General features: G+C 36.4%; 1 protein-coding gene across 1 annotated transcript in view; it reads left to right on the top strand.

The window, feature by feature from the left end:
* The window catches only part of TDRD9 (tudor domain containing 9), a 71641-nt gene that overhangs the window by 21136 nt on the left and 38105 nt on the right, over positions 1 to 12400 (top strand). The window contains exons 3-7 of the mRNA XM_085317351.1: positions 4367 to 4464; positions 4875 to 5096; positions 6472 to 6594; positions 6991 to 7071; positions 10312 to 10476. Of these exons, the coding sequence (XP_085173477.1) occupies positions 4367 to 4464; positions 4875 to 5096; positions 6472 to 6594; positions 6991 to 7071; positions 10312 to 10476 (689 nt within the window). The remainder of the gene's footprint in view (positions 1 to 4366; positions 4465 to 4874; positions 5097 to 6471; positions 6595 to 6990; positions 7072 to 10311; positions 10477 to 12400) is intronic.

Here is a 12400-nt window from a genome sequence, read left to right as displayed (position 1 = left end):
AATTCTGGGGCATTCTTTAGCGGGACTTCCAGACTAGCTAGCTTGTTTTCAGTGATCAAGAAGAATACTCACCATGAGCAGACTTTGAATTAGGCTTTTTTTCTTGGTGCTCAAATCTGTGTGTCAGATGGCAACTTTGTATTGTGTATTTTGCCTTATGACTGGTGCAGCTTGATTTATTTCAGAGTCCTCCTTAAGTTTAGGATACCAGTTGTTTCCTGTAGCTTTGTTTTCCTGCTAACTGTAGTCATTTGATGGGTTTGTAGCTGAACAGAAGAGTSATCAGTGACAGAGTAAGCTCTTCATCTGACTTACTTAACCAGTACTTTATTTTCTGCCTCTCATTTTGATTTGATTAGGGGCAGATACCAAGATCCAGCTGTGCAATCTTTTCTCCCAGAATGKGCAAATGCAAAATTTAACCTCATGTTAAAGGATCTTTCAAATTCAGTTCAGGAAGCAGGTACCAGAATGAATATATCTGCTCTGTGGGATACAATAATTAATTGATATGTTGGGAAATTATTGGGAAATTGTTCCTTCTATGAGTAGTAGTCTGTTTTAGTCATGGCAGTCAACATATCTTTACAGAACTCGCATAATAAATTAGAAGAAAGTGACCAGGCAATTCATCTTTTCTGTAACTTTGTTTCTTCATGCCCTGCCTGTGACTAGAGAAATGAATATTGGTATTTATTCTGCGTTGACATCAATACCTCCTATACTACAGAAATATTTTGYTTGTCATAAATCAGAGTGATGGGCAGTTGCATGTTTCACTCACTCAGTGTTTTCAGGTGGAGTGTCCTGCATTCTCTGTATGTCAGAATTCAAGGTAGATGTTTGAGTATGATGCCTTACAAAGCTGTGCATCTGTTGTGGTTGTTGTCTCACTCATTAATGCTTTCCAGAAAGCATAAGCAATTAGAAAAGTGAAGCTTTGTGCCTTTCTCRCAGAAAGATCTATAGTTCTGTAGCTCACTGGATCTTTAGATGTCTCTATATTTGCAGAAGTGATCTGCTTTTTAAAGACCAGTTCTCATTTTGGGACTACAGAGGTTTGAAGGGAAGCAGGCAAGGTGATCTGTTACAGAAAAGACCAGTAGTTGAAGGTAATTATACTAYTTGGTATAGAATTTGCAGTTGAGTGGCTGTTTAGACCCACAAAATAACCTTGGGACTTCCTTAGGGGCATATATTCAATGTTTCTACTCTGTTATTAAAATGACACCTTTTATAACAAGAAAAGATGCACCAAAAAGGTGCCCTGGACAGGAATGTTGGACCAGATGATTTCCAGAGGCTCTTTCAAACTCCAACTATTTTGTGATTCTGCTATGTATTCCATTTGTCAGAACAGGCCTTCTGATGGGTAGCTTGATCACATCAATGTTTATCTGAAGTTGCAGGTTTACTCTGAGGCCCAAGAGTGGCTTTTGAATTTAGATAAAATTCTCCCAATTCTCATTAAATTTCTCAAGCAAATTCAGTATAATTTCAGCTTTTRTGTGTATAAAACAAATAAAAAGGTACTTTGAAATTTCTGTTCAGGCTGGCGAGCTTATTCATGCTGATTATTTGACGTCTTGAATGCTTTGAAAACCGCAGGCTAACCAGTTGGGTCATTATTGAGAATAAGGTTACCAAAGGTAGGTTTTCCTACCATTGTTTGCTTACRTGCTATGGTGATTTTTCTTTGAAATGTTTTAGTACCTCCTCGCATTAAGGCGCTTGGGACTTGAGATAATCTGGCTATCACAGAAAATACAGTAAGTGTGTCTCTCTAATTGACTGTCTTGTATTTGAAAAATGGATTTGCATGTGCTTTGTAACTACAATGTAATAGGTAAAAATCTGGAATCATTATCTGTTCTGTGAATATGCATGCCCCTTGCAGCTTGAGCTGCATGTGCCACAGAGCAACTGAACATGCGAACAAAACAAAATTCTTCCATTGTGGAGGAGCTGCTCAGAGCTGCTCTGGGCCTCGCTAGGGCTAAGCACTGAAACTGAGATTTAAAAGCTCTGGGCTGTACCTGTACCCCAGTGATGTATAGGCAGGGTGGAAGTGAAAGCTGCCTTTTTTGGTGTGGGGAATTAGCAAGAGTGGAGAAAAGTGTTTAAGTAGAAAGAAGAATTAAAAAATTAAAACCTGGGGCTGTTTGTATGAAGCGCCTCAGATGGGACAGGCAAGGAATTGAGATCTGAGATGGGAGGAGAGAAAAAGGGAGTGAAAAGATARTGAGCATCGTTGATGGGTAGGTGGAGAGAGGGTTGAAATATGCATCAAAACTGTTTTCTAAACTGTGTTTGGAGCAAAGGCAGTTCTCAGGTAAAGAACAGTGTCAAAAAAGGGTTATATGCATCTTCAATAAAACTGATAAATGAAATTGGTTAAATTGAGCTCCTCCATTATTCAGCAGGTATTTGAAGCCATGATGACTTCATGTGTTTCTGGTTTATTCCTGTATATTTTGCAAAAAGGTGTTACTGAGTTTTTAGTTAAAGATTACTTATTAATATGCTAGTAGTTTGAATTGAGCAAATTACTGTGTTTCTATTGAGTTGGCTTGTGGTGAGAGTCCAGCACTACTATTTTTTTTTTTGTCCCCCCTCTCTCTTTTTGTGAGCACTATTGTAAAAGTGCTACTGTTGTCTTATGTGTATGTTTGAATTCTCTTTTCAAAATTAAAACTTTTTGTTTTACTGCGCTGAATATAATTGTTACATGGAAAACCTGACAGAGATTAGAAGACTATGTTGCTCTAGTAAGAATATGCTGCTACCTGGAGCTTTTCCCTAACACTTTAAGACTTCTTCCAGCATTGGTGAAATCATGATGTCTCAATAGTGACATCTTTGTGCCAGAGGGAAGCCAGTCATCCTTTGTACTGTGACATCCGTTGTTGYTGTGACAGGATGCTATATATGAATTTTCCTAAGGAATATATTTAGAAGCTTGAGCAGAAGTCTTTTAAAGCGGACACTCTTAATATTTTTCTAACGATGTCAAATTGTCTTATATGTGTTTGATAGTGCTAAATAAATCTCCRTACAACAGTCAGCTGTACTTGTTGTTCTCTCTATCACATAGTCTGGGTGTAAGAACCTTTCTTTCCCGAGAGTATTGATTTCAGGAAAATCCAGGTTTTAGTGCTTTATAAAAGTGAATAAAACACTCCAGCTTCTGGGGTTTGTTTTGTTCTAATATGGGAGTAACAGGTTCTGTGTTCTTTGACACCCAAAGATAGTTTTGGGGTTTGGAGCACATTTAGGTACTGTACAGAGGCAAGAGAAATTGTTCTGCCTGTTTCTGCTTTCCTACTGTGTGAGGGTATTGCTTAATCCGGTCTCAGCAAGGAAACTTTAACAGTGGGGCAGGTATTTAGGCAACAGCCTTTATTTTACAGTAACAATTTTCTTACTGAAAAGAATACTGAGATTCTTTCTTACTCCTAGATTAATTAGTTAACAGAAATGACTCAGCATTAAAAAAAAAAAAGAGTGAACTCTAAGGTTTTATTGTGTGTGTGTAGATCGGTAGGTGTATTTCCCCTTTGCACATGGTGAAACCAATTTGAAATCAAAAGCAATTCTGCTGTTGATTTCAGTAGGATTTTTTTTTGCCGGGTTGTTTAACTTGCAAAATTGCTGCTTACCAATTTTTTTTTTTTTCATTTTTCTTTCTGTCCCCCTCCCCCTGCTTCTACTGCTCCTTCCCCATCAGTTGCTGTTACTTTGTTTTTCACACTCAAACTGACAACAGRCTTCTGAGCAGAAAGTCAGGGCACTGTAAGATTGCTTTGTCCTGCATATCCCCGTRTTAGCTTTGACTAAATTCTGCAGTCTCTTGGCAAGAGCGTTGCGTTGAAAGAGCATCAAGATACTTAATAAGCTTGTTTRAATTGCTAGAAGGTAGAAGAATAGTGGTTGTTTTACCATATTAAGGATTATTTTGTACTGTGTGTTCAGTAGGCTTTTAGGGAAACACATGGCTACATAAATCAAGCTTATCTTTTCAGGGTCATCAAAGAAGTTCTGATAGGTGCCTTGCAATTGTACTAAATCTTTGTCTTTTGGATTAAGACGAGCGCATACAGGATTATAGAATCACCTATATGCTTGACTGTGGTTTGTACACAGTAGCAATATGTTTCAGAGCTGCTGCCAGTAAAACAGCAGTTGCATAAACATAGAAATTCTCTTCAGTCTATTAATATGAGAAAGTATTAGTTCATTTAATACCCCAAAATATGTGATTTGAATTTGGTAACAGTTAGGTTTCCAAATACTGTAATTATATTCTCCTGCKCATATTTCTTTTTCTATATTGTAATAACTTGCTCTTGATTATTTTTCTGCTTAGATACTTCATTGCCTCGGTGTGAATCAAGGGATTGGACTCCTATACCAAAAAATAACCATAAATATCCTGATATGCCCATAGCCAAACACAAGGAAGAGGTAACTTCACTGTGAACTTTATTGTACTTTTGTTCCTTATGAAATAAAACTGAAAATTCTACTCTGTTTTTTTCAGAAGGAAACTTCTGTTCCTGTTTTAATCTCCATTTGAAAGGTTTTGTTTGTTGTACATAATTTTTTTCAAGAAAAAATTTACTATTCTACTTTGTAGATGTTTATATTTTAGAGAGAGAGCGTGAGCGTGGGCATATGTCCTTTTCTGTGATTTCCTAATGTATTTTAGGAATGCAAAATTACCTAAAKATGCCTAAGAGATGATAGAAACATGAATAATGTTCTACAGAGGTTTGAGAAGTRTACTAAAGTTATCAATATTTCTAATCTCTTGAAATCTATTTTGAATTGTTCTGTTTTGTAAACTTAAAAGTTTTCTCAAAAAATCGTTTCAGATAGTTTCTCTAATAGAAAGCAATTCAGTCGTGATAGTACGTGGAGTAACTGGCAGTGGTAAGAGCACGCAAATTCCACAGTATGTTTTGGATTATTGCACTCAACGGTCTACATACTGCAACATTGCTGTCACTCAGCCTCGGAAGATTGGTGCCACCAGCATTGCCAGATGGATTAGCAAGGAGCGATCCTGGACATTGGGTGGATTTGTAGGTTACCAGGTATAAGAAATTTTCAAACTCTATTTAAAAATAAAGGAGATAATACCATATCTTCTTTCTTAGTTACTTATAAGCACATCTAGTATACTGAAGAAATGTTATGGAAATGCTTTTAATGTGAAGTTATGGTTTTTAGCTGTCTGCTGTTAAAYATTCATAACTAAATGTTTAAGCCTTTGAAACTGAACAACTGGAAAAACTAGCTAGACCCTAGCAGGAATACTTAATTGTCTGTGTACCTATAATTGGAATAATCGGACACGTGTTATTGTTCACTAATGTTGTTACAMGAAAAATGTGTATTGCCTCTTTTTCCTTTAAACTCTTCAATTAGCGTATTTGATTTGCTTGACTTTACATGTCAACTATGACAAAGTTGCTTGTAGTTATTGCTGGATCTTTCTATAAATGTCCTGCTGTAGTTTCTTGCTTGTTTTCTAAATATTCTCTCAAAATATTTTCTTTGTACTTTGATCCCTTGAATTAGTTGAAAAATGACTTAATTGATTCAGTAAGGTAACAGAAATGTGTGAAATGATAGCACGCTTTCAAACTGTTTTCAGGACAGCGTATGTGGATGTGCCCTGCTTATCTAGCAAGTATTTGTATGAGTTGAGCAAAAACTAGAGAAGCAGAAGCGTATAAAAGCATCGTAACCTCAATTAGTGAATACTTAGTAAAGGTATTTTAACCTGTAGTGCCCATGAGTCTTCATGTACCAGAAGCGTAGACTCATGTGCTCTAGGTCATTGTAAAAACTCAAAGTGAAAAGATGATTATAGCCCTGACTATCTGCCAGGTTAAAAAGCATCCAAGGTAGCTAAGATTACAGCAGTATTTTAGAAATTGTAAATATATTGTAAAACGTTGGTCTTTTTAACTTTATCTTGGGAATAAATTGTCTGCCCTTGATGTCTTATTCCTCTTTTTCCTTTTCTCCTGTCCAGAAAGCAAATTCTGGCAAAATCTTTTTCTTGGTCTGAATTTGAGTGGAAAGATCCATGTATGTGCCTGTAAAACCCTTTAGGGATTTTTTATTTTATCTTATTTTTTTTTTGGGGGGGGGGGACTAGAACCTGTAGTAAGAGCAACTGAAATTTCAATCCTTTGTGTAAACTTACAGTTGTCTCTCTGATTTTTTTGGTAAGGAAATTTTTCTGTTCCTGAGTTGACTGGTTCTGGGCTTTAAAGCGGAGATGTGATTAAAAGCACATTTGTTCAGAGGCTTTCACAAGTTTGAGTGAATGATTGTGATGGGTTTACATAATGGTTCAGTTTGGAGTGTTACACATGCATATTTTTGGAAATACATTAAATATCTATACATGCCTATAATTTTGAAGTGTCTCATAGTATTTTTCTCCTTTTATATTAGGTCAGTTTAGAGAAAGTTTCCACAAAAGACACACGATTGACRTACATGACAACTGGAGTCCTCCTTCAGAAATTAGTTTGTGCTAAAAGCCTGACTGAGTTCACACACATTTTTGTCGATGAAGTAAGTTGGTGAAAATAAATTTAAATTTCATATTACAAAAAAGTTTTTTCTCTTACCATCCTAGAGAAAGAAAAATAGAAATATCGACCTTGACAGAGGAGTAAAAATAACTTGTATAAATTGTGGTCATGGTTAACAATTCCAGAAATAGGCTTATGTCTGTCTTTTTTTTAATGGTTTGGAGGGGGTGGTTTTTTACAATATCATATTGAGATTTAAAACATAACTTGTGTAGCACATCTTAATAGATGTACTTTCTGCTCTGAAAAATTGTGATTGTTCCAAGTTAGAAAAGCCTACATAATGTGAAACAGTGAAACAGAGCAGCAAAGGAAGAGATTAAAAAAAAAAGAAGAGTGAATTTTTGCAGGTTAAGTTGTGAAATATATCTTCCAGGTGCATGAGCGTACAAAAGAAATGGATTTCTTGCTCTTGGTAATCCGTAAACTGCTGCGCACAAATTCACGATTTGTAAAGGTAGGTTCAAAGTATATTCTTCTACTTTTTATTGGAAGAATAATTTTTTACATCTTTTTGGTCTACAAGGGGTGTAGTTTTAAAGAACTTTCTCAAAAATAATTACATGCTTTAAGGTAAAATACTGTCTAGTTTGCCACTTCTTATAAGCAAGTCAGCTAAGGGGCATTATTTTCTGGCCACTATAACATGCTCTGAGAGACTTTCCTTTCCTCGTGTTAAGATGCATCAGTTCCTAAAGTCTGCTTAAGGCTAGAAATGCAAGATGAATATGTGACTAGAATTAAATACTGGATATTGAGGTCACTGCCTCGGTTTTGCTGAAGATGGTAGCGTTAACTCTTGGATATGTTTCACTTTTTTAATGGGGCTCYGTTGTTGGAAGAAATAGCAAGAAATACAAATATTACATTACAACTTATAAAGAAAAGTGGTAGTGTGGTGTGACTGAGACTTTTCTCTGCGTGTCAGGGAATTTTACTTACATTGTGCAAAAGCAGAGTGTGCAGAGTTTTAGCACAACGTATTCAGCTTTTGTGGTCGTAAAGGACTTGTGAAATGTAAGGAATAAAAATACAAGGAATAATGTTGTATTAACTCAAAATATTTACGTGAGCTCTTTGTGACCATAGAAAGTTCATGAGACTGACGAATCCTCTCAGGGGTTCAATTAATGTGAATTGTTCCATTAAAAATGGACATAGATTTGGGTTATGTTGGCTTTTTGGTCCCTTCTGCAAGAGAAACTGTATTGTTCTGCACGATCTGCCAGTGTTGGTTTGAACTTGGATAACTTGTCTCTAGCTCTTCAAGCATGCACTTCCCTCCCTGAAAGCGCACTTCCAGTTGTCACGACAAGTCTGTCACTTCACATCTCCTACTTTTATCCCTTTTATTGCCAATAAGAAAGATCACTTCTTGTCTTTGAGTTCGGAGACAGTAATATAAAGCTGTTCTTCAGCCTTCCTTAGCACTTGGCTCTGTCTACCAAGAGTGCCAAATAATTTGATCATATTTCRTTTGTGAAAAGTTTCCTCTGATGCCTTTTATCTGATTGTCAACAGCAGGAGACTCTTCAACTTCTGTCATCTTTTCTGTGAGAAACTACTTCTCTCTTGAAGGTTTCTGAAAGATCTTTTTTTCTCCATAATTCTGATGAAATATCTCAAAATTGTCCTTGGAAGACTTATCTCCTTTATATCCTTCTCTATAGTTGTTTCTTCAGATGACAGTTTCACGTGGTACGAACCTGAGGCAATCTTACTTCTGTGGGTGGCTTTCTTGCTCTTCCCTTTTYTTCCCTACCGCCTTGAGGGCTTTTATGCTGAGGAGAGGGGAACTACTGATCTTAATTGCTGGGGTTTAGCAGAGTGGAACATGTCATTTTGAATCTATACAATAAGCCCAGTGTGGCCTATGCCATGCTTTTATTTTTTTTTTTCCTTTATTTTTATTTTTATTTCCCCCAGAAGTCTCTTTTGAAAAACTARGAGGGCAGAGATCTTCGATCATATGACAGTAACAGCTGTTTCGGTAGGAAAGTAGGAGCCAGAATCTGTTCCACATTCTCGCAAATTGCTGTTTACGGACTTCTTGAGGGTTGTTCTTACTGTGAATATTTTTAGTCTCAAATGACAGAGTTTACACGTATACATGCTGTGCAAGTGTTCATGGACTTCTTGATCTTAAACTGTAAGATTACCCTCTACTCCCGTATGTTCTCCTGCCCTATTGATGTTACATGCTTACTAAACCTCCACTCTGAGAGTGTCAAGCTCTTAGTTTAATAATCACGTTCTTCAACTGCTGTTCATTTAGGAACCCATGATTTTTTCTTCCAGATTGAGAGAAATCTGTGCAGATTACTGTGTGAGTGGCAAATACAAAGGTTGTGTAGAGGAGGAGATATTGAAGTTCCTTGCCAGTAACTACATTTTAGAAAAAATTAGGTTGGATTTTGTTCCAGTACCCTTCAGGCAAGGTTACATCTAGCCTATTTTCCTAGCATAGGTAGGCCACTCTCCCTTGAACAGGCAGGCAGTTCATGCTGTAGTAGAACAGCTTTGATCTAATATTTGCTGAATTATGTCCTTTCAGATTTTTCCCTCTTTCAGGATTATGATAACTGAATTTATGATTTAATCTTCTCTTTCCATGCTTTCCCTGTACCAGGGAACATGTGCCAAGCAACTGTGGTACAATACCCACTTCATTAGCTTGCCTGCCAATCACTTCATAGGGGAGATGCTCGTATTTCATTGCATTTTTGCTTGGGGTGTTTTTTATTTCATTTTATTTTTTGTATAATGGAAAGTCTCAGGAAAGCAGAAAAGGACTGACCATATCCCTGTGTACAGTAATGCATAGAGTGGCTCAGGGGACTTGAGAGAGAATCTGAACACTCCACAGCTCATTTTAATTCCTTGCCTCTTCGTGGTTTTCCAAGTTGAGGCATTTCAGCTTACTGCAGCTGGCTGTGCTGAGCAATGGGACCGTGTTCAAAATAGACTAAGTTAGAGTGTAAGTAACTGTAGCCATTATCTTACCATGTTGTATGAAACAGGGGAAGCAGTCTAAGCTGACTGTAAATTTGAATTTCTTAATAATTTAAATAAAAGGCTTCATCAGGTAGTAAATGTGTTTGTTTTTTTTTTCTTCCAACTGGATGAATACAGCCTAAGAATCTTGGCAGACTCAGCAGACATAAGAGAGCAAGGAGTTTAGTGTGATCCTTGAGAGTTTGTTGCATAAACTAATTGAAACTTGAAAAACCTCTTACTTGAGATTTCAAAATCATTACAGTAAAATTTTTAAGGTTAGGATACTACTGTTGTAGGAAACAATCTCATCTTTTGAGGGAGGTAAAGGCAGTTATCTACCCTTAACTCTTGTTTAGTAAAACAAGAATTGAAAATATTTAGCGTGCACTTTCTTCTTCATTTGAGGACAAGCTTAAGAAAGAGTACTAAATGTTTTTTAGATCGAACTTCTACTGCGTGAAGTCGCTCATGTTCTCTGCCCTACGCATCTAGCCCGAGTCATTCTCTTACAGGTGTTTATCTTTTTCCACCTTCTACATAGGGACTCTTGAGCATTTAGCTATGCTTGTCTTAAACATGTCTAAGAGAGAGCCCTGTAGTAACCTATATTATTTTGCTTTAGCATAAAGAAGTGGAGGTTCCAGTGTAGAATGGTATTTCATATTAATGTTTTACCTTTGCTGTGCAAAATCTTTAACAGGTTATATTGATGTCTGCTTCCATCAACTGTAAAGAATTTGCTGATTACTTTGCAATTCCAGTTCATAACAAACTGAATCCAGCCTATGTATTTGAGGTGGAAGGCAAACCGTATGCTATTGAAGAATATTATCTTGATGATTTGAAGCACACTGTTCTCTTCAAGGTACAGTAAAAACCGTTTTATTTCTTTGGATGTACTAAGAAAAGTTGGAATAGGCAATTGCAATAAACCTGTGTAAAGTTCTATAGAGGAATTAATACATGGTGATAAAACAGGAGCCTCCCTACTAACAGCCTAGTGTTCTTTCACATAGCTGAAGTGAAATGAAAAGGGCCTAGGAATTATTATTTTTTTTTAATGTAACATCACAATAAAAATGACACATCRCCTGGGAGTTAAGGCAGCCAATAAGTTAAGCACTGCCACATGAAAGCAAGGGCCTATGTTTCATCATGCTAAAATCAATTATACAGCTCTGCAAGTGCCTACAGGCGCCAGGCTTTAGTTCTTTATATTTTTTGCCTTTAAAAAGTCTGTAAAATTCACATAAAAGCAGATACAGCATTAATGATAGTTAAAGCATTTTTTTACTTTCGATATAAATACAAATCTTACAAATTTTCATCGTAATTTAAAAACGGTAACTATAGAGTCAGATAATGTAAGTCATAACTCATTGCTTAAAGCATCTTGGTTTGAGTTGGTTCAGTCCTTCATAACTGACTTGTTTGCTCTGAGGTATGAAGTTTATACCTTTTCGGAAAATCTTAAAATGTTACTGCATGCATGTACCAATCCTTTATGAATCCTGCAGACTCTTGGCTTGAATATTCACATATTTCTGTGGATGATAATGTTTTTAAAACATTGGGAGTTAAAAATTCTTTCAACAGTTCTGATTTGGATAGTTCAGTGATTCACTGATATCCCATCAGTTATGATTTAGAGGATAAATAGGAATAATAGGAATGCCATTTAGTGTTGTGTTTTTTTGTTTTCCCCTGCATGCCTCTTTACAGTAAACCCTTTGCTATAGCTAGGCGTAAGTTGTGGAGTTAAAAGAAATATCCTTCTCCTTGAATTGCCTGATTTGTAGCAAAGAATAAAGATAGAGAAAGGAAAGGAATGGAAAAAAAAACATTTTTTTGAATTTGTACGGGCTTATTCTTTCCCAGTTACTGAATCACATATATATGATTCAAGTTTGAGTTCAGGTTTATCAAAGGTAATTTCTTTTCTCTTGACATAATGATCTTCACGTTGTTTGGAGTATTAACTGGGTCATTATTTTGTCTTATCAGCACCTGTAATATCAATGAAACACAGATTTTGATGAAAAATGCACAAAGGCTGAATCTATAGGGAGACTTAAAGCTGGCTGTGTTCTGTAAATGCTTMACTATGGAGTAGTGCAGTATTTAAGATGCTGAATGAAAACTAATTGTGTAGTTGATTCTGTGAGCAGCTCTCTCAAATATAAGCAAACTAGGGATCTTGAYCTTGGTCTTTTTGGTAGGCAGAAGATCAGTGAAATACCTTATCCCTTTATTTTCGGTAAGGAGATAGGGTCCCATTTTGGCTTGCAAATGTAAAAAAAACCTCCTCCGTAGCTCTGGGACTGAAGTTGTGAAGTCCAGATGAAAGGTAGTGAACTGCTGTCAGAACGATTCTGATGATGATGTATTATTTCAGTCAGCTGTGCTGCGGCTTGGTACTTGCTGTCCCTCACGTTGTTACCTTTTGTGAGGAGCATGGCAGCCTTGTCATGTTAAAGAATACTAAAGGTAACGGAACTGAAAAGATGAATTTGACAGCTATTCAAAAAAGGATAATCTTAAAAAAAAAAAAAAAAAGGCATCTTATCTTCAAGTAATGCTGAAAATGTAAATTCCTTAAAAGATCATCCCATACATTGAGGGGGAAAAAATGCATATCAGAACAAGGAGAATATTGTTTGAGAGCTCTTTTTATGGASTAATCAAACTTTGTTGGAAAAGCAGAGGGGCAGATTCTCCCTTGTTGTAAAGGGTGTGAGATGTGGTTAAGAAGCTCTGGGGTTGATAGGGTTATATTCCTGAAAGATCCA

Source organism: Rhea americana, unplaced genomic scaffold (assembly GCF_003343005.1).
Source record: "Rhea americana isolate MKP2758 unplaced genomic scaffold, rheAme1 scaffold_5, whole genome shotgun sequence".
Taxonomy (NCBI): Eukaryota; Metazoa; Chordata; class Aves; order Rheiformes; family Rheidae; genus Rhea; species Rhea americana.
Note: the sequence above shows the minus strand (reverse complement) of the source record. Positions and strands in the feature narration are given on the sequence as shown.